At 49.1% G+C, this 21694-nt stretch overlaps 1 protein-coding gene across 1 annotated transcript; it reads right to left on the reverse strand.

Annotated features, from left to right (window-relative positions):
- Positions 1–6526: 6526 nt before the first annotated feature.
- Positions 6527–21479, reverse strand: Pla2g4f (phospholipase A2 group IVF). Its single transcript, XM_052181465.1, has 20 exons — positions 21197–21479; positions 20301–20373; positions 19650–19786; positions 19448–19573; positions 19121–19161; positions 18870–18912; positions 18370–18436; positions 15238–15401; positions 15013–15126; positions 14821–14858; positions 14476–14611; positions 12334–12470; positions 11878–12100; positions 10859–10973; positions 10533–10670; positions 10347–10454; positions 10010–10225; positions 9462–9628; positions 7887–8073; positions 6527–7618 (listed from the first exon to the last, which is right to left on the reverse strand). Exons 1-20 carry the CDS (start codon positions 21305–21307, stop codon positions 7374–7376), a joined length of 2586 nt encoding a protein of 861 aa, XP_052037425.1. The 5' UTR covers positions 21308–21479; the 3' UTR covers positions 6527–7373.
- Between the last annotated feature and the right edge of the window lie 215 nt (positions 21480–21694).

Consider the following 21694-nt stretch of genomic DNA (forward strand, 5'->3'; position numbering starts at 1 on the left):
CCCAGTACCCACATGGTGGTTCACAACCATCTATAACTGTAGTCCCATGAGATCCAATGCCCTCTTCTGGTGTGCAAATATACATACAGACAAAACACCCATGAACCTAAGGTACATAAATAAATAAGTCTTTGCTGGATGGTGGTGCACGCCTTTAATGCCAGCACTTGGTTGGGGGTGGGGGTAGATTAGCCTGGTGGTCTACACAGTGCATTCTAGAACAGCCAAGGCTACACAGTGAGACACTGTCTTTTTTAAAAAAAAAAAAATCTAAAATATATGCTTATTGAATTAGACAAGGCAGAACACTGAGAATGGTCTATGAACAAATGAAAGGTGATTGAGTAAGAAATATTTCTAATATTCACAAATCATGAATAAATATCAGAAAGGTGAACTGGGTGTGGTGGCAGCACTCAGGAAACAGAGGCAGAAGAATGGCCTCGATTTCAAGGCCAGTTTGATCTACATAGTGAAGTCCAGATCAGTCAGGATTACATAGTGAGGCCCATCTCAAAAATAAAAAAGATGAAAGGAAGGGAGTGAGGGATGGAGGGAAGGGAGAGAGATAGGGAGGAGAAAGAGAAGGGGCCAATAGGCACAGAAAGAGAGAGAAGAAAGAGAAGGGGCAGACAGGCACAGAGAGACAGAGAAAGAGAGAGAGAGAGACACAGACAGACAGACAGACAGACAGACAGACAGACAGGAATTCCAATGGAAAGAGGGCTGAAAATGCGGCTGCAGGTTCCCAGCAGGCCTTCTGACAGGTAACAGGAAATGTTTAAGATTCAGTGCTTATCCATGACAGTTTCCAAAGCATTGCCTGGAGAAGCCTGGGATTGACTTAGTTGAGATGCCAAGCCCTAGAGCTCACTCCACAAAAACCCTTCATGGACTGTGAATAAGGGGCTGGCTACAGTGAGGAATAGGCCCAGAAGGCCCAAGGTTGGAACAGGAAGACAGACAGCAAATAAAGGTTTATAGGTGGTGGCTCCTGAATGGGGCTGGCAGGTCCAGCTGGGCAGAGCTAAGGTCACTCAAGTCCTCACCCAAGGACGGACATGAAGAGCAGTTTTAAACCAAGCTGTCCAGGCCAAGGCACCTGTCTCACCCTCCACCATACTTTTTCACTGTGCTCCATCCCTTCACCCAGTCTCCAAGGCTGCCCTATGCAAATGAACCGCACACAGGTTCACCACACACACAGGCTTAATTTCCCAGCTTCCTCTCAGAAACCAGCTTTTCCTTGAGAGGTAATGACTCCACCTACAGCTTCAAGAACACAGCCTGTGGGTACTGGAGAGATGGCTCAGTGGTTAAGAGCAAGCCCAGAGGTCCCATGTTGAGGTCTCAGCGACTATATCAAGTGGCTCACAACTGTCCATCACTCCAGTTCCAGAGGATCTGATGCCTCTCATAATCTCTGCAGGCTCTGGCATGCATGTGGTACACATGCACACATTCAGGCATGCACATGCATGCACATAGAATTGATAAAGAAAACATTTAAAGAGCATATAGAACACAACATGGGACCCAAAGCTGCCTAGCTCAAGGAACTGCCCTGACTTTGGTGTTTGGTTCACTAAACTCATGAGCCAGGCTGGTGTGAGCAATTTCTTGGTATATTCAGCTCTAGGAGACACTTTGTCTTCCCTGCTGGACCAGAACCTGGGAGGAGATGAAGTTGGAGCTGCTGACCATAGGAGGTGTCAAACCTCCCAGAAAAGGAGCCAGTGACAACACCGTGTGCTACTCCAGTGCTCACTTTACTATGTGCCTGGCTGGGCAGAGGCGGCTATGGGGCAGTGATGTCATCGAAGCTTGTCTCCTAGCACATCCCTCCCAAGGCCTGAGCAGGACGTTCTTGAGACCATTCATTGTCCTAGTTCTCTTTCTGTTGCTGTGATAAAACACTGTGACCACACATGGTCCACCATGAATAAAACTGGAGGCAGGAACTCAAGGCAGGAACCACTGAGGAGAGCTTGTGAGGCGACCCAGGTCCACCCTGCAGGGTAACACTGCCCACAGTGAGCTGGGCTGTCCTGTGAATCATAAATCAAGAAAATGTCCCACCGGTATGTCTACCGGCCAATCTGATGGAGTCATCTTCTCAAATGAGGTTTCCTCTTCCAAGGTCAACGTGACCAAATCTAAGCAGCATAATTAATAAATAATTAAATATTTATTTAATTAATAATAATTAATAAATTATTAATAAAACTTGCCAAAGTAAGCAATTGTATCCAGAACAGGTGGGGACCTCTGTCTTCCCACCCCTCCCTCCATCAGCTATGGGGGAGGTGTGTTTAGGATTTGGCTAAGGAGCCTTGGAGCGGGCACTCCCTGACTTCAGGTTTAGAGGGCTATTTCATGTGGCGAGAGGTCAGTCTCACATATGCCTACCTCCTACTGTGCCTGCTCACCTGGCCCTGTGACACAAGGAGGCAAGGCCAGAAAGAGAGGTCAAAATGAGTCGTAAATGTGTCCTTTGTTGCCAGAGACTTGGGCAGAAAATAAACAGAAAAGTCTGAAATACATTCAGCCCAAAAGCAGAGGACTACAAGCCCCTCCCCGGAAACAGACAGTCAGGTTCTGGAGATTTTTTTTATTGACACCTGATTAAGACAGAGGTCCCATCCTGAAAGGGGGGGATTGTTTTGTGGGTTCTGTTTTGTTGAGGGGAGGATGTTTTGAGACATGGCCTCAGATAGTGCTGGCTGGCCTCCAACTTGTAGCTGAAGCTGGCTTTGAACTCCAGATCCTTGAGTGCTGGACTACAAGTGTGCCCACCACACTTGGCTCTGTGGTACTTTCTAGAAGGCAATGTTTTCACCATTGTTTTGTCCTCTTCTGGGATGGGAAATTCAAGAATTAGGATGTAAATTGTATGTGGTGGTACATACTTGTCTGTAATCCTAGTCTAGCACTTGGCAGGCTGAGGCAGGAGGATAGCTGCTACTTCAGATCCAACATGGGAAACATAGGTTCTGTCTTTTAAGAAGCTAAACACTAATAACCACCATTAATAATATAGTAAATAATAATATTTTTTCTTCCTTCCTTTCTTTTTTTGTTTGTTTTGGATCAGGTCTCACTGTAGCTCTGGCTTTTTTGGGAGAGTACTTCCTACGTAGATGAGGCAGGCCTTGAGCTCCTCTCAGATGGCCAGAGATCCAGTGTTGGGATTAAAGGCACGTACCTCCACACCCAACAGATGATAAGTCTCACTCATCACTCTTAAACTCTTATTCAGGCAGACGAGGTGAAAGATTGCTACCTGTGTGGACTAAGGACGGTGATGAATGAGGAAGTAGTCACGTCGCTTATAACCCAACTGTGGAAAGCCGTGTGTGGACTCATCTCGGTTAATCAGAAACTATCATCAGGGTGTTTTTAATTGCTGTTTAGACATTTTCATCCTTAAAAGTACTTTTATGGGTGTTTGCTGTTTCCCAAGTTTTGACCTTGAACTCATGATCCTTCTGCCTCAGTCTCCTGAGTTGACAGAGGTGTGTCCCTACACCTACCTAAATCTTGCAATTTTTGTGATATCTTTTATCATTTTAAGTGAATAGTCACATTCATCCTAGCTTTGTATCAATTTGGATGAATTTCAGGCTCTACAGACCCTGTCCTTTGTGCCATACTATCAGAACCCCTTCATATGAAAAGCATTTTTATTTATCTTTATTGTCTATATTTGGTAACTGAAAAAAATCAAGCAAAAATTGGTTGAAGAATTTCCCTCTAGGTCATCAGAATAATGTTCTTACCCACTGTCTGCAGTATAGGCTCTCCAAAACTACAGCAGGCACCAGAGTGTCCCTGGATCAAGCCTTGCCTGAAGGATACACAGTCCTGGGTTTGTTGTTTGAGGGTCAACACTTCCCTGATGGTTTTAATTCTAGGAAGGTACTTCCTGTACCTTTCCCCAGAACAGCACTCAACAATAGTGTCACAGAGGTAAGGAAGCAGCTGGTGGATAGAAAGGGGACTAGTGTCCCACTAAGTCCCAGTTCTTGGTAAAAGCCCTGCAGTGGTAGGGCAGGTGACAGGAACCATGATGTGAGGCAGGTGTGACACTCAGAGCAGTAATTACCACATCAAGATGTCAAGATCACGGCAGGGGTGGGTCTGTGTGCTTGCCTCATGAGGAAGTGGTTATTCACGCTGTTGACGTGTGACAGGAGAGCTTCCTGTCAGGACCGGCTCAGAAAAAAGCAGAAAAGACCACTGGTCCCTCCTGCATTCTGGGGCAGCTGGAAAGGACTAACTCCAGTCAGGGCAAAGGGTAGGGTTCCACCCAGCCACACCGGCTACTTACATGACAAATGTTGGCTCCCATGTGCTCTACCAGGAGTCAGGACAGTGAAAATAGGGCCAGTTCCCACCTCTGGGCCCTCTGCCTGGGGCACGGTCACTGTCCAGTCCCTGCTGGTGCTTTGGAATCCAGAGTGCTACACTGCAGGCCATGGAGGGCTGGACAGATGTTTAATCCAGATCATAGCCTCTGGAATTCCACAGGAAAGAGCTGTGAAAAAGCCAAGCAAACGTTCCTCAGCCATTACTTTGGTTTGGAAGTGGCATAGCAGGTGTGTGAGCTTTAAGCTTATGACACAGGAGCCTGTCTCGGAAGCGTCCCAGTGTCTGGGCCAGCCTCCCTCCAATGTTGTGCTATGAACAAGAGCCAAAGCAATCCAGAAGAACTCAGGTACATTCCAGACTATCACTCCACTCAAGCCCTGAAAGTAGTATCAATTTGGATGAGAAAAAAAAAATACTACATTTATTTGGGACTAATTAGGGTTGCAATCTGGGAATGCAGATTCAAGCAATCCTTAGAAATGGATTCTGGGCTGCTGCAGTGGCTCCGTAGATAAAGGTACTTGCCACTAAGCCTGAAGTCCCGAGCTTTGCCTGGAACCCACCTGGTGAACCAAGAGACCTGCAGCTTGTCCTCTGATCCCCACGTGTGCTCAGGTGGGAAAGAAAAGGCACAGAGAACAGAAGAGTTACATTTCACAACAGGACTGTCTTTGAAATCACTCAAAAAGATGATTTGAAACTGGGTATGTAATCCTGGCACTAAGGAGGCAGAGGCAGGTGGATCTCTCTGAGTTCGAGGCCAGCCTGTTCTATAAAATGAGATCTAGAACGGCCAGGGCTGCACAGAGAAACCCTGTCTCAAAACAACCACAATACCACCTTGAAAAAAAGAAAAGCTATATTTGAAACCAAATCAATGAAGAAGTAGGGAAGATGTGTGATGGGAAAGAATGAGGTGGGATTTTTGTTTGTTTTTAAAGAGTTACTTATTTTATGTACATAAGTACACTGTAGCTGTCTTCAGATACACCAAAAAGAAGAGGGCATCAGACCCCATTACAGATGGTTGTGAGCCACTATGTGGTTGGTGGGAATTCAGGCCCCCTGGAAGAGCAGTCAGTGCTCTTAACCACTGAACCATCTCTTTAGCCCTGAAAGAATGAGCTTTTAATGGACCCTGAGATGCTCCCAAGGAAACCCCCTGAAGTGTTAAAGGAACCAAAGAAAAGAGGAAAATAAATTAGTAGAGGCTCAGGGAAGCAGAAAAAGCAGCTCAAGCCACCCAGTGCCAGATGAAACCCAGGCAAATTTGTCCCCAGCCTTATTGTGGAAGCCTTACTTAGACTCCCAGGGGGCACAAAGTTGGGGTGTTGGGAAAAGAAACGTGGCCTAAAGCAGACCTGGCCATCTGCACTGTTGCAGCTCCTAGTAAATCCAGAGTGCAGACCCCACTTTGAGAAAAAGGATAGAGTGGCACAGAAGACCCAGAGGCCAAAGACCCTGTCTCAGTGCCTGGCTAAGCAGACAGAAGCTCCTCCCTTCCAACGGGAGCCAAAGTCCAGCGTGAATCCCTAAGCCTTGAAGACAGACTAAAGATTCTAGATGTGCACTCTATGTAAGTCCTAACAATTATGAGAGTCTAATAAACATTGTCATTGACAAAGGCAGGCAAGCAGTGGTGACAATGGCCACAGCAGGACCTTCCAAATAAACCTCCCATTACTGAAGCCAAGGGGTGCCTGGGTGGTGGCCAGAGACTAGCAGCAATAGAGAAGAGAGGGGGGAGGAGCAGAGATGGTTTACTGCAGTCAGTTCAAGGCACCGGTCCCCTCCCACCCCAGCCCCTGCTTCACTTTCCCACCAGCAGGACATGGGACACAGATGGGACTTTGACTATTGTAGACAGGAGATGGGCCTTCTCTCCAAAGTTAAGGCAGCTGACACTGAAAAGTGGCATCCCAACTGAAAGAGGACTTGTGAGTTGCAGATTTGGTCTTGGAGCACTCACGTGTGCGTGTATGTGCACATGTGTGAGTGAGGGAGCCACTGGGTACAGAAGCTCTGCTACTACACAGCATCAGGTGGCCTGTCGCCAGGGCGTAGCTGGAGGAGGAAGATGAGGGAGACCGCCTGACCAGAAAGGATCTCCTCTTTACGGTTGGGCAATCTACTTATTCTGGAAAAGATTTCAATATTTGGAAGCTCCCAAGTGGATCAGGAGAGATGGGAAAGAAAGGGGGGAGGAACCTATGTAGATTATGAGATGCAGGAATCCAGGCTAGGTCCACCCCCACCTTATTTGCTCATCCCATGTGAAGGAACAGGTACTAACTGGCCCACCATAGATGTGAATATATACCCATATATACAATGTATGCAATTGTCCATTTACCCTGCCCCATCTAAACAACACACTTGTCTCCTGAGATTGGGAAGACAGCATTTGCACAGTGTGGCATCTGTACCTATGAAGCTGAACACGTGGTTTGGGTAAAGCGATGTGCACACCCATCAGGATGGGTCGTCTTGGTACAAAATTCATGAGCCTTAGTAGGGAAGCCTGGTGACCTCTGAGGAGGGGCAGAGAGGCTAGGAGGGAGAGGAGGACCAGTAGAGCATGGGCTCAGTGACACAGGCTGGCAACCCACATAGCTCCTGTTTATTCTTGACTTCACTGAGTCCAGGGGTTTTGGAGCAGGTCGGAGCTGGGCCACTCTGTGGAAGTGTGAGCGGTTGTTATTCTGCAGTTCTCTGTGATGAAGCTTTGAGTGCCTGGGTTGTTTCCAGAGGTCCTTCTGTGGTGCTGGTGGGGGATGGGCCCTCTGATGAGGCTGCTGCCTGCCTCTCTCTACACCCCAATATAATATGACCTGTGTTCTCTCCTGCACAGAATCCCCAAGCACTCAGAGAGATACTGTCCCATCTTCTTGGGAAGGAGAAGTAGGAAATAGAAACTCCCTAATGTCTTCACTATCCCTCAACATGCTCTGGCTTAAGGTCCTCCATCACATCTCCACCACAGTCCTCTGACTCTCACGTGATCAGCCCCCAACCCTTCCCCCAGCCTGCTGCTGCTGCTGCTGCTGCTGCTGCCGCCGGTCCAGAGCCAGCTGGAGGGCATGCCTGATAGTTGCCATGTTGTTCAAGACATTGTATCGATTCAGGGTCACCAGACGATCAAATTCCGTGGGCTCATAGGTGAAGTCCATCATTCCATAGGCAGTATCTGGCCCGTTGATGACAAAGTCCCCGAAGGCCTTCTCCTCAGCTGTTTGTCGTTCCACGCCTGGGGGTGGGAAGAGCAAGACTAGACTGGAGTACTCCGTGCAACTGACTGGGAGCTAGCTGACAGCCCTGGACACTTCCCCTGCACGGGTGATCTGGCTTGCTCCCCGAGAGAGGCTACCTTAACTCCCAGGCCCATTAGGAAGAGGTGGCTCATTGTGAACACAGAGGTCCAGGCAGCAGAGGTTAGTCCAGGCCCTCAAGAAGCAATCTCAGACTAGCATCCCATCCTCTGCTGGAGGCTAGAGCAGGCTTGTGACTTCCCGTACCTGGGGCCCGGTGTGTGCGAAAGGTCCTGTTGACAAGGGGGAAATGCAGCACAATGGGCGAGCAGGGGTCCTCCGCCTCAGCAAATAGATAGCACTCATGGGGGTCCTCAGAGTCCTTGGGGCCCACCTCAATCCTTGGGAAGGGGATCCCTCGGTCCCGGCAGTACTTCTCTGTCACCTGCAGGACCTGGACAAAGAGGTATACTTCAGGCCCCCAACTGGACTCCCACACACTCAGTCTTCACGCTAGCTCTGTATAACTGAGTGACTTTCTGAGACAGCTTTCTATCTGCCAAATAAAAGTAGTATGGTAGTGTGAATAAAAATGGCCTCCAAAGGCCCATAGGGAGTGGCACTTTTAGGAGATGTGGCCTTTTTGGAATAGGTGTGGCCTTGTTGGAGGAAGTGTGTCTCATTCTCTTACTGCTTGCAGCCTGAAGATCCAGATACAGAACTCTCGGCTACCTCTCCAGCACCATGTCTGCCCACAGGTCGCTATGCTTCCTGCCATGGGGATGATGAACTAAAGTTCTAACCCTGTAAGCCAGCCCCAGTTAGATATTTTTCTTTAGAAGAGTTGCTGTGGGGCTGGAGAGATGGCTCAGTGGTTAAGAGCACTGACTGTTCTTCCAGAGTTCCTGAGTTCAATTCCAAGCAACCACATGGTGGCTCACAACCATCTGTAGTGAGATCTGATGCCCTCTTCTGGTGTGTCTGAAGACAGCTTCAATGTATTCATATAAATAAAATGCTAAATCTTTAAAAAAAAAAAAGAAAGAAAGAAAGAAAGAAAGAAAGAAAGAAAGACAGAAAGAAAAGAAAAGAAAAGAAAAGAACAGAAAAGAAAAGAAAAGAAAAGAACAGAAAAGAAAAGAAAAGAAAAGAAAAGAAAAGAAAAGAAAAGAAAAGAAAAGAAAAGAAAAGAAGAGTTGTCATGGTCACAGTGTCTCTTCACAGCAATTGAAACCGTAACTAAGACAGTTGGAAAAAAGTGTCTAGTGAGAGTGTAGTGAATTAGCAATAATTAGCAAAGGCTGACCATCAATCTAGTCTTTCATTCCTGCCCTTAATATGGCCATCCCTTCTCCAATGCCTCCATTATTCCCTGTTAAGGGGCTTGGTTACAAGGGCAGGGCTGGAGGGGTTTTAATCTGTTCTCAAATCCTAGGCAGTCATGAAGGGGATGAAGAGGAGTCAGAGAGCCCACCAGACCCATATTTGATGCATGGCACCCATCCACTGCCTACAGATTTTGAGGCATTCCTCACAGGTCTCTCCTTAAGAGGACTTTCATGGCTGGTGTTACCATAGTAACTAAGGACAGCAACCCTAGGACCACAGTAGAGCAGGGAATCCTATCATAATTGGGCAGTTTCTAGGATAGAGTCTAGAAGACACCTGAGACCCCCTTTATACACACTTATAATCCCAGAATTCTCCAGCTGGGAGTCAACAATGTTTAAAAATCACCCGATTACCAGCAGTAGGTAACACCCAAACCCAGCCGGGCCTCTCAGCGGAGATTTCTTCTCCTCCCCTCTGCTTCTTTAGGAGACCCCCCACCTCCCTCCTCACCTCAAAAGGGGCTTCCAAGGAATAGTCAAAGGACACGATGAGATCCACAGCCCGTTGCGGCTGGAGGATCAGTGGAAATGGTGAGTTGATGGCAAAGCCACCATCTACTAGGGACAGGAAGTCATTCATGGGTGTGAGATGGTTGGGACAGGCATCGGGGTGTCCGTCTGTAAGGTACACAGGGATAAGTATGGTTGTTCTTCCTGGTGACCCTCTTCTCTTTACATCGACAGTCACAGTCTCGAGAATTTTCCTGCCTCCCCACAGCCATGGAGTCCCTCATCCTAGCCCTCCTACCCTGCCTCTCAACGTTCAACAGTCAGAAAAGCCTTCCCCATCAGCAGCAGGAGACCATGACTTCACCTCCTCCAATACCCAGTTAAAAGGCAATGCTGGCGCCAGTGAGCCAGATGTGTATATAGGAAAGATTCACTTATAACTCCCCCGGGAGAGATGGCTCAGAGGTTAAGAGCATTGACTGCTCTTCCAGAGGACTGGGATTCAAATCCTAGCACCCACATGGCAGCTCACGACTGTCTGTAACTCACATTCATGTGACTGCCATGCATCTTCAGAGACCACAAAGTCCTTGCTAGCTGCATAGTCCTTGTACAGGCAGAGACCGCGGGTAAAGTTAAAGGTCTGGGCGCAAGTAAAGCGTGAAGTGAATAGGTCCAACACAGCCTGAGAGAAGGAACTCTTTGGGGTGAAGAGCCTGGTAGGCAGCCGTGTGGGGTCCTGCTTCTGTAACTTTGGCCAGTCATCTGGATGGGAGGCAATGAGATACAGTGAGAAGACGAACCATTGTTTGTCCATCTCTGTCATTCAGCCCTCTGCCAGGGCCCTGGTGATTGGCTGGTGAGTGGTGGTGTCCTCTGCTCTCACCTGTGACACTGACAGTGCCCATGTGCCAGTCCAGAAAGCCCAGGTTTGGGCCTCCCGTCTTCAGGAAGATCTCATACAGGCTGGCTGCAAAAGCACTCCCCCACATACCTACAGGGACAGGCAGGGTCCCCGATCAGAGCCTGGATTCAGTCCTGCCTCTCTCCAAGCTTCCAAGTCTAGACTTACCCTGAAGGTAACAGATGCGGGGCTCTGGCCAGGCATGCAGCCGCCGGCCCATGAAGAACTCAGAGCCAAAGGATTTTGTGGGAACATAAGCCCCGTACTTGGGGAAACCGACCTCATAGGGGGTGAACTCGCACCACTCTGGGGAGAACAAAATAACCGGGGTCCTGATGACTGAGTGGGAATCTTGCCTTCCCCAAATCAGCAATTTCACTATTCACCAAGGTCCCTGCTTGTGAGCACCTCCCACTTGTACCTAACGGTCCCATCTCCTCCACCCTCCTACCACCACCTTCCCGTCTCCTTCCTTTGTCTCCACATCCAGGTACCTGCAAAGTCTTCCGCACTGGTGTTTTGGTGGACATTGATGCAGCCGTAGATGGGGTATGGGTTCTGACCCTGGCTGACCATTTCCTGCTGGTCTGACAGCTTGGCAGGGTTTTCCTGAGCAAGAGAGAAAGTAAACAATTTGGTTTGGGGGAATCCCTGTTCTCTATCCCCAGGGCTTGATGTCAGCACCCTGAGGGGTATGGTGCACCCACAAGAGGGATTTCCTGTTGTCAAGGAAGGACTATAGCTTTAGGCTGCAGCAGAGCTAAGATTCCTGTGGGGTTTTTATAATTCCAGTGCCTTTCGGACTGCCCTCCCCATCCTTTGTCATTCCAGAAAGCATCAGAAGAGCTAGACCTACAGATTTAGGGAATCAGTGAAAAGCCAAGCTAATTTTCTTTCTTCTTTCTTCTTTTCTTTTTTCTTCTTTTCTTCTTTTTTCTTTTCTTTTCTTTTTTCTTTTCTTTTTTTCTTTTCTTTCCTTTCCTTTCCCTTCCTTCCTTCCTTTCTTTTTTTCTTTCTTTCTTTCAGATTTATTTGTTTTATGTCAGAAGAGGGCATCAGACACCATTACAGATGGTTGTGAACCACCATGTGGTTGCTGGGAATTGAACTCAGGATCTCTAGAAGAGCACTCAGTGCTCTTAACCACTGAGCTGTCTCTCCAGACCCGAAAAGCCAGTCTAACTTCTGTACAAAGAAAATCACTAGCTTCAAGTTCTTATCTTAGAAATGCAGTATCACAGGTGACACACATCTCCAAACAAGTGCTCCACTGTGTGGCTCAGCTGCTCTGAGCCTTCTTCCTCTGACAGACCGAGTCTGCAGTTCTAGGAGCAACCCTGGTGGCCTGGGTCAGGGCTTTGTTTGCCAATGAGTGGTTGTGGCACTGGGCCTCAGAGGCAGGTAGGAACACATGCTTTGACTGGGCTCAGGAGTGTGATAGGAGTAAGGCAGAAGGAAAAGTGTGGAAAGGGAGTGGGGATAGAAAGAATGTCATCACTTCCTGTTCTCTTACCTCCTGGTTCAGGAAATACTCAATGATGAGGCCCCACAAGTCAGTGAAGGACATGCTGTGGCCTCTGCTCTCCCAGGCCCTCTTTTCCCGGGAGTAGTATTCAAACTGCTTTGGGGCCAGCATCCCTATTTTACTGCTGCAGACTCGAGCCGAGGCATGTTTAATAGGGTCCTGCAAAGTCTTCTGGGACCAGGATGGATCCTTGTAGAGTGTAGAGATGCACCTGCAGATGGAAGGGGGGATGCTTGGGAGTTAGAGGACAGATATCCCCCCTGTTATAAATACCTGCCATCTGCTCCCTCACTCAGATATGTCCCTGGGACCCAGCCTCCTCTCTCACCCTGGCCCCATGAAGGCAAGCTCCGAGCCCCATATCAGAGACTCCATCTGATCACCTGGTCATCCTTACCCACCCATAGCTCAGTTTTGCTCTGTGCTCTACCCCACCTCACTTACCAAGAAGACCCAGAGACCCCACTCAGGTAGGTCACGACATCCAGAAGACCAAGCTCCTGCAGCCCGGCCAGGCTGCCATACAGGGAAGTCATGGCTCTGGTTCCGCCCCCAGAGCCTAACACGGCTACCACGGGAACCTGAACACAGCAATAGTTTGATAGCAACATCACTGGGCTGTATGTATTACTGCTTATCCACTGCAGACACTGGCTGGTCCACTGCCATGTATTAGCTCACCGAGTACTCCCAGAAACCCAGCGAGCGCCCCTCCCTATGTTATAGATGACAAAACTGATGTGTGAAGTCCCAGAACACTCTGAAGGCAGGACAAACTGTAGGTTGACAGTTTGGTTGCTGGGTTGGTGTCCTAATCTCTCTACTTGAGGCCTTGCTTGGTTCAGGCTCCATGTCCCCATTACCAGGTGTCTTTCCTAGGGTTACTCTCTTAGATTCCATGGAGTTTCCATTGATTTAGGTTCCACCTTGACCACAAAATGCTCCCCCATTCCATTAGTTTCTTCCCAGTATTATCTTCCTCCCCAACATGATCCCTCCTGTTCCCAACCCCACCTGCTCCTATTCCTGCATCCCCCATGGAATCTATTATAGGGGAGCCTTCCCAGGAAGAGCCTTGTATCCTCCTTAAGCCCTCCTTGTTACTTAGCTTCTCTGGGTCTTGGAGGGGTCACTGACTGAGACTCATGGGGGCTTGTGAAGACTAGGAAGCCTGTTAGGGATCTGACCTAGTCCTCCACATATATGCTATGGCTGTAGCTTGATGTTCTTGTGGGAATCCTAACAGTGGGAGCAGGGCCTGTCTCTGACTCTTTTGCCTTCTCTGGGACCCTTTTCCTCCTACTAGGTTGCCTCATCCAGCCTTGATGTGATGGTATGTGTCTGCTCTTATGGTAGCTGGTTATGTAGGGTTTGGCTGATGTCCCTGGGAGGCCTACTCTTTTCTGAGAGGAGGCAGAAGTGGGGTGGATCTGGAAGAGAGGGGAGTTGGATGGAAAAGACTTTGGGGAGGGGAAGGAAAGGAAACTACAGTTGGGATATAATATATGAGAGAGAAAAATTTTTTTGTTTTGTTTTTCAAGACAGGGTTTCTCTGTGCAGCCCTGGAACTCACTCAATAGACTAGGCTGGCCTCGAACTCAGAAATCTGCCTGACTCTGCCTCCCAAGTGCTGGGTTTAAAGGCATGTACCACCACTGCCCTGCTGAGAAGAATTTTTTTAAAAAGGAAAATTTTCATTTGTTGAGGCCCTACCCATTAGATGACTCTGCAGATAGAGCCTATAAGAAAGTAATATGGCTAGACTCAGGTACTAGGAGAGGGCCTCAGCCTGATAGGACTGGTGTCCTAATAAGAAAAGAAAGAGGACTGGACACGGTAGGACATCCCTGAACTACCAGCACTTGGGAGACTGAGGCAAGGGATTGTAAGTTCAAAACTAGTCTGAACAACATATGCTTTGCTATATGTAGTAACAACATATCCTTTGCTATACAGTAGTAATACTTACCATTAAAAAACAATTGGGGATGTGGGTGTGGTGGCACTTGCCTTTAATCACTACACTTGGGAGGCAGAGACAATTGATTCTCTGTTGAGTTCGAGGCCTACCTGGTCTACAAAGCGAGTTTGAGGCCAGTTGGGACTACATAGTGAGACTGTCTCAAAAGGGAGGTTGGGGGAGAAGAGAGCTTCTGCTTCTGGGCGTGAACACACATACAGACACACTACCCGCACACAGACACAGACACACATGTACACATGTAAGCATACACACACACACACACACACACACACACGCACGTGGGGTTTGGGGAGATGGCCATGTGACACCACAGCAAGAAAGCAGATGTCTACTAGTCAGGAAGGAGGCTCCATGAGAAAATGAATTTCTGTTGTTTAAACCACTCAACTGTAGTATTCTGTTGTGACAGCCAAGCTGCTAAAGATATCCACCCATGGCCAGGATTATGCTGGTCACAGCCACCGGTTCAGGTGAGGCAGCCCATTTGCTCTCTTTATCCTCTGCTGCCTGGTCCTCCTCTGAGCTTCCTGCCATTTCTTATCCATACAAGAGCCCTCAAGGGGATAGGCTGGACTGAATCAAGTTCATCCCCCATCCCTTACCTGGTCACAGTGTGGAGCCTCACGCAGTCCCATCACCCGCTGCAGGGCCCTGGATGCCACCTGCTTCCTCTTGTCCAGAAATTCCAGCTCTCCATCACAGAGCTCAAAGCCAAGGCGCAGGTCTAAGTCCTCACGCCTGCCTCAGAAGGAGTGGACGGAGTATGGAGAAAACCTTGAGTCTACTCTACATTCTGGGGAGGCTCACAGAAAATTCCCCAGGGGACTTGCGTGGGTGGGAGGTGATCCCCAATGGCCTGACCCAAATGGGCAGGAAAGCAGAACCCACTGGAGTATTTCCCACTTCCAGCTAAGCCCCAAGGCCTTCCACCAGCAAACCCTCCTCACCTCATGTCTGCCTTCATCCTCAGAGTCACCTGCTGGCCCTGAAAGAGAGACAGTAGTCCCCTCATCCCTGAGTAAGTAGAGTCAGATGCCCCCCACATACCCTTAGTACTCAGGTAACTGGCCAGTGTGGGCCCCAGACCTCTCACAGGGGCGGAGGCAGGCAGGAGTCCCCAGAACCAGACTAAATCTTACCTCCTCCAGGTCCACAAGTTTTGTTAACTCCTGGTTGAGGGGCAGAGAGGAGAGCAGGATGCTTGCCTTGTCCATCTGGCGGGTCTGAGCCTCTAGCTCATCACTTGGGCCACTCTGCAGAGAAGAGAGCCAAAGAGCAGGGCTGGGAAGGAAGGTGCCTCCCAGGTCCTCTGGAGTCTCCTCCTACATGGGCTCACCCCCTATCTCTTCCTTGCCATAACTCACATGTAAAACTTGGAACTTTTCTTGCAGCTCTATGTTCAGCTTGGGGATCAGCACTGGGTTCACGTGGAAGGTAAAGGTCTCTGGGAGACCTGCCTTCGTGGTCGGCTGCAGAGGCTGTGGCTTTTCATAGGCCCCAGGCACTGACAGCTGGATCTGCCTCAAACCTGAGGGCAGGGGACCGGTGAAGGGTAGATGTAAGTGTGGCTCAGGACAGTCACACCCAGATGACAGCAATTCCTCCTCTTCCCCAGGCCCCTACCCACCATCACTGCTCACTCAAGTACTTTGACCAGAGGAAAAGAACAGTGAGCTCTTGGGTTCTATATTCAATCAGTCCTGATAGGCTTGGGAAACATACAAATACTAGGAGGGAAGGGAATGGGTCAGCCCATAGCTTATTGAGCTGGTGATTTTGAATTTTTTATGTGAATTATTCAATATCCAACGAATTATATAAATATCCATTCATTATTGCATTAGTTACCAATTTTCAACTATTAATATTCTCAACCTCTTGAATCCATTCATGCATCATGTTCCTTGCTTAGGAGAGGTTTGTGGCCAAAGCAGGTTAGTGTAGCCTTAGCTTCCAAAAGCAATAGATCTTGGGAAAATGTAGAGGCTCAGACAAGGAGGTAGAAGGTAGAATGGCATTCTGGGTACAGAGGATTATATAATGCAGAAGAAGAAGGGTTGGAGGTCAGCTCAAGCTAGGTGAGACCCAGGCTGGGACAAAGCACAGAAATAGAGCTGCATATATATTGGCAAGGAACAGTGCGATCTCTTCCTGTCTTGCTTCTTAGCAGCTTTGGAAGGTGGTAGATGTCTAATGCCCAGGCCAAGGCACACACAATGCAATGCAGAAAAGTCTGGGTCCCAAACACATGACAGAAGCAATAGTGACCCAAAGGGCGGGAGGAAAGCAGAGGTCCAGGTGGGATCCTATCCTTGCACAAGACGAATCCAGACTTCACAGGCCCTGAAGTAGGAGAGACAATTGGAAAGGTGCTTTTTCATCCCCACCAGGGTCTACGGCCCGAGATGGAGTCAGACTACAATGTCACGCACTGAATAAATGCCAGGTTGTATGTACAGTGAGGAGAATGGCCTTGGAGTGCAGCAGATCTGTGGTTGGTCCTGGCTCTCCCACGTACTGGTTGTGTGACCTAAAGAGCTTAGTGACGGCGGCTGCTTTCTATAACTACCACGAGGAAATACGCTCAAATAGATGCCATGTGCTCAGCATAATGCCGGATTCTCCATGTCACCAGAGCAGCCTTTCTCCTCAGGTTCCACTCTCTCCACTAACTGCCACCCCACCAGGTTCCACTCCCACATCTGGATGTGTCCTCCTAGGCAGTCACCACTGTGCCAGACTACACTAACGGCCCCAATCCTGTACTTCTCAATATTCTTTCTCCTTGCCATGTTGCTAGTGTGTGTGTGTGTGTGTGTGTGTCTTCTCGGTTCTTTCTTCCCTCAGAGGAATGAATTGGATCAAGAGACACATTTAAGCAGTTCATTTATCAAAGCAAGCATTCCACCCCACAGAGAAATTGCAGTGGGCTGCCATAAAGCGGGGAGAAGCACTGTGAGTTCTGCGTTGTGGATTTTAAGGAATTCTATGAATATTTTTGTATTCGGTGGCATATTCAAAATCAGTAGACTTAACATCCTTTAAGGTCATCCCTCCCTTCCCAGGGTCCTTCTGAGAAGCCAAGAGGGAGGCAAAAAAAAAAAAAATCACAAAGTTTGTCATTTGAGAAGTGGAGACTTTGCACATGTGTGGGAAATTGCAGGTGTTTACTATGAAAGAGAACTCTGACTGACAGGAGGCACAGCCACCATGATGCAACTGTCGTTTTCTTGGTTAGCTCATGTCTAGCTCTTTTGAGATTGCTTAAGATTCCATGATGTCATGACTTTTAGTTGAGACATTTTGTTATTTTTATTTAGGTTGTGTTGTGTGACATGCTCCCGTTTGTGTGTGTGTGTCTGCATGTGTCTGTGTGTGTGTCTGTGTGTGTGCATGTGTGCACGGTTGTGTGAGTACACGGGACCATGCACACATAAGGAGACCACAGGACATTCCTGTCCTGCTCTGTCATGCTCCCCCTTATTCCCTTGAGATAAGGTGTCTCTTTGAATCTGGAGCCAAGCTGGCAGCCAACAAACCCCAGCAATCCTCCAGTGTCTGTCCCCTTAGAGCTGGGAGGTCATGCCCGGCTCTTGAAGTGGATACAAGGGATTTGAACTTAGGTCCTAAAGTTTGTGTAGCAAGTACTTTATCCACTGAGCTATTCCCTTAGGCACATTTTTGTTATTTTTAAGACTGAAGTTTTACATTGAGGGTAGAGGCCTTAATTTTACACAAAACTGGCAGACTGAACAAATTGGCAATGAGTCACACTATCTTTTAGGACTCCTTTCTCCCAGCTTCTCAGGTCTTTTCCTCCCCCCTTAGGATTTATTTATTTTATGTATATGAGTACACCATAGCTATACAGATGGTCGTGAGCCGTCATATGGTTACTGGGAATTGAATTTAGGACCTCAGCTTGCTCCGGCCAACCCCACTCACTCCGGTTGGCCCAGCTCTCTCTTGCTTGCTCAGGCCCAAAGACTTATTTATTATTATAAATAAGTACACTGTAGCTGTCTTCAGATGTACTAGAAGAGGGCATCAGATCTCATTATGGATGATTGTGAGCCACCATGTGGTTGCTACGATTTGAACCCAGGACCTTTGGAAGAGCAGTCAGTGCTCTTAACCGCTGAGCTGTCTCTCCAGTCCTTCTCAGGTCTTCTATGATAACAAAAGGATGCCAGTTCCTCCACTAAGGAAGCAAACTATGCCATCTGCCTTCCAGCTTCAAGTTTAACCACATGACCTGCCTGGACCAGTAACAGGTTAGTGGCTAGGATGTGAAGAAAGGCTTAAAAAGCATTTGCTCAATTGAGTTTGCCCTCTTGCCCCTCCACTTAAGAGTGTGTCCAGGCTGGTCACAGAGGTGGTCACTGTCGGCTGAGTCCCTGCTGTCCTCTCCCTACCTTAAGCAGTGAAAATGTTAAGAGCCACCTCTTTCACATCAGATGCAGGGAGAAGGCATGTTGAAGGCTGCGGAGACTCACCGAACGCTCCGAGGGCGGCTGTCTTGTCTCCAGTGACTGTGCCCTGAATCCTCAGACAGGGGTGAGCCTGAAGAAAGCAGATGCTTCAGGAGTCAGAGAGTTCACAGGGTCTGACCAGGATGGAGGGAAAGAGGGAGGGATATCCAGGGCAAGAGCTATAGCAGCTCTTGGTCCTTACTGGCAAGGGGTCTTTTGTGACAACCCCCAAGGTGGTGCTATGTTCTTCCCCAGCAGGGCCTTGGTGGAAAAGGGGCCTTCAAAGGCTCCCTCAGCAGCCAGAGTTCCAGGGGAGCAATGGCTCTGTGGTGCCCATACAGGGTAGAGACAACTTCTTGTTCTTCAGTCTCCTGGTACATCTACCTTCTAAGGAAGGACCGAGTGTCTTCCGGAGACACGTGGCCATCATGGATTCAGTCACAGTCTCTTGCTCCCCAGTCCCCCACAGTCCCACACAGTCCCCCACAGTCCCACACAGTCCCATATCCATCTTCCCTACTCACCACCAGGACACCATTGGTGATGACTTCAGATGCAGGTGTCTGACTGTAAAATGGAGGGAACATGGGCTGTCACACCCTTTGTCATGGCTGTAAAGACATATAGCCAAGGCAGCCTGGGAAGCATGATAGGGTTGTAGATAGGGGGACTTGTCACCCAACATGCAAGTAGGTGTCAAAGCCAGGCCTCCAGGGAAAGTGAGGGACTTGAGGATTGGCACTTGGAGATAGACGTCAGTTCTAACTGGACTCACCTCTTTTGCAGAGTAAATTCTACTTCCAGCTCTTTTGGATCCTACATAGGAATGATGAAGACACCAGTTTTCAAGAACTTTCAAAGATCTTAGGAATCAGCCCTGCCTCCCACCTTTGCTCAGCTCTAGGGCCTAGGAGATTACTCTGGAGTGGCATCTCATAGGTTTAGGGAGCAGTAGCATTTCCATGGAGAGTTTCATTCATTCAGAAATATGTGCCAGGTACTGTTCCAGACTCAGCAGTGACCAAGGCCAACCCAAGATGGCTGCCTGTCAGCGGCAGCCCTCTACTGGAGATTTACTTACTGTTAGTCCCGCAGAGCTCACCTGCTTCCGGGTGAATTTTTTTGTGCAAGGCTGGCCTAGCTGGAGAGTACTCAGGTCAAACAGAACTGAGAACACCTTGTCACTGTCCAGGACATCCTTGTCATAAAGGGCAAGCTCCAGGATATTCTGGGGATAAGACTGAAGGATCAGCATTGTGGAGGAAGTCATTGGCCTCCATGCCCAGCCCCTTACTGGCCCACACCTTCACAGCACCGTGGAGCTGAAAGTGAAAGTTCTCATTCCACTCCGGGTCACTGCAGTTAACCACGGTCTTTGTCTGAGTGGGGCTAAAAGAAGCTGTGGGCAGCCATAGCTGAACATAGCAGTCTGCTTTGGACCCTGCAGGCAAGAGGGGGAGGGGACTTGGCTTAAGACTCTTCTTGTTGAAAAGGTTTTCTAGAGGCAGGGTTCAGAAAGAAAGGAGCAAGGGGAGAGGAGGCTGCCTGGCTGTGGTGGGGGAGGAAACGCTGGTGTTCCAGGCTCTGCCTTAGCCAGGTGTTCCTCCCACTCAACTGACAGAAACCCCAGCAGCAGCCACAGTTCAAAGGACCACGTGGTAGCACAGACCATTGAGTAACTCCTTGAAATTGCCTGATTCAGGCAGTAAAATCCTGTGCCATGTGTGGGTACTACCAAAGCGCCTGGAAAGCAGGCACTGAGATGTGGCAACGGGAGCCTAACACCCTCAGAAAGCCTCTGAGCGTGGAGGAGGCTGAAGTCTGCCTGACTCACCCCTCGAGTGTGCCTGCCTGCCTGCATACCCCCCCCCACACACGCACACGCACGCACACGCACACGCACAGCTCTGAGAACACCCTAGAGAAAAGGAAAAGGTGGGACAAGACTCACTCACACTTATCCACGTGCTGGATGTTTCTGGCCCTCAGCACCTTCAATTGAAGGTCGTAGTATGGGTGGGTTTCCTGCTGAAACAACAGAACCCTAGGAATTCAGTTCCAGGAAGCCAGGGTTAGCCTGATCTCCTCTCTCAAGTGTTTTCTGACTCAGGTCTCTACTCTGTCTTGCCACAGAGCTTACCTGGCCCAGGTTGCTAATGTTCCTATACCAGGAGCTCTGGGAAGCTTGTTCAAGGCCCAGGGTGCTGGGTGGTCAGGATTGGCGAGGAGCCTGGAATCTAGGGATCGGCTCACCTGAGTTATTACGGGCAGCTGATCGAGACAGGCTTTATTACGGTCAGCCTGCAGCTGCCCTCTTGACATGGCTGGGCATGGGATAATGTATTTAAGAAGGGTAAGCAGTAAAAGAGAAAGCTAGAACCCACTGCACCCATCAGTTTCCATGCAGGGGCTGAAAGACCAACCAGAGGCAGGAATGGGGAAGGCGAGAAGCAGTCTCCCAGGCTGTTCTGCTCTGATAAGTCACTAGACTGAAGACTGAGCTCAAACAAAACAAAACAAAACAAAAAAAATGACAATGCCAGATTGCAGCCTTCTGAGGGTTAATTTAGCCCTGGAACCCCCACAAACCCCTCTCCCATCTCTCCACAATGGTTATACAGCTAGACTAGCACGTTCCTGGCAAAGCAACCACAGGCAGTGGTCACGGGGCACCATCATTTCTCTTTGGAGGCCTTGGCCTGTCTCTCTAGCTTGAGCTTTTCCAGGTTGTCTGTGGTATGTTCCACCCTAAATCAAACCCCAGCGCAATGGCTGGCTTGCTCCCCACAGGGCACCAGCCATCTCCTGGGACTCTGCAGTCAACTCTTCCCAAGTGAGAGCAGTACATTACCTGCCTCTGCTTCCACTGTGGTTCGCTCTTTTCTCTCTTCCGTAGCAGTATTGCTCCAAGAAGGGGCAGTCCCTTGCCTGCCAGCCACTTCGGCTGCAGAGTCCAGGGCATAGCCAGCAGCAGCTCAGGTCCCAGGACGGAGCTCGCCTGCTTCCCAGAGCCACCCTTGCTCTGGCTACACTCACGGTTGCTCAGGTCTGACAAGTAGCACTGGAGTGGGAAGGGTGGAGCCACTGCTGGGCTGAGGGGCTGGGGCTGGAGGAGGGGTTTGAAGTGCTCCAGGAGGGGTTTGAAGTGCTCCAGGAAGTGAGTGGAGTCTGCTTTCCCCAGGCAACAGGCAAGTTGGTCCCTTTCCAAGAGATTCTTGGGGACCTGCTTAGCACTCTGGTCTCCAACTCAGGCCCTGCTTAACTATGAACTAGTTGTGAAAAACAGACACCACTCCCTCACACCACTCCCATCCCTTGCCATGGGTAGGGCAAGAGCCCAGATATTCCT

The sequence above is a fragment of the Apodemus sylvaticus genome, chromosome 5 (genome assembly GCF_947179515.1).
Source record: "Apodemus sylvaticus chromosome 5, mApoSyl1.1, whole genome shotgun sequence".
In the NCBI taxonomy this organism is placed as follows: domain Eukaryota; kingdom Metazoa; phylum Chordata; class Mammalia; order Rodentia; family Muridae; genus Apodemus; species Apodemus sylvaticus.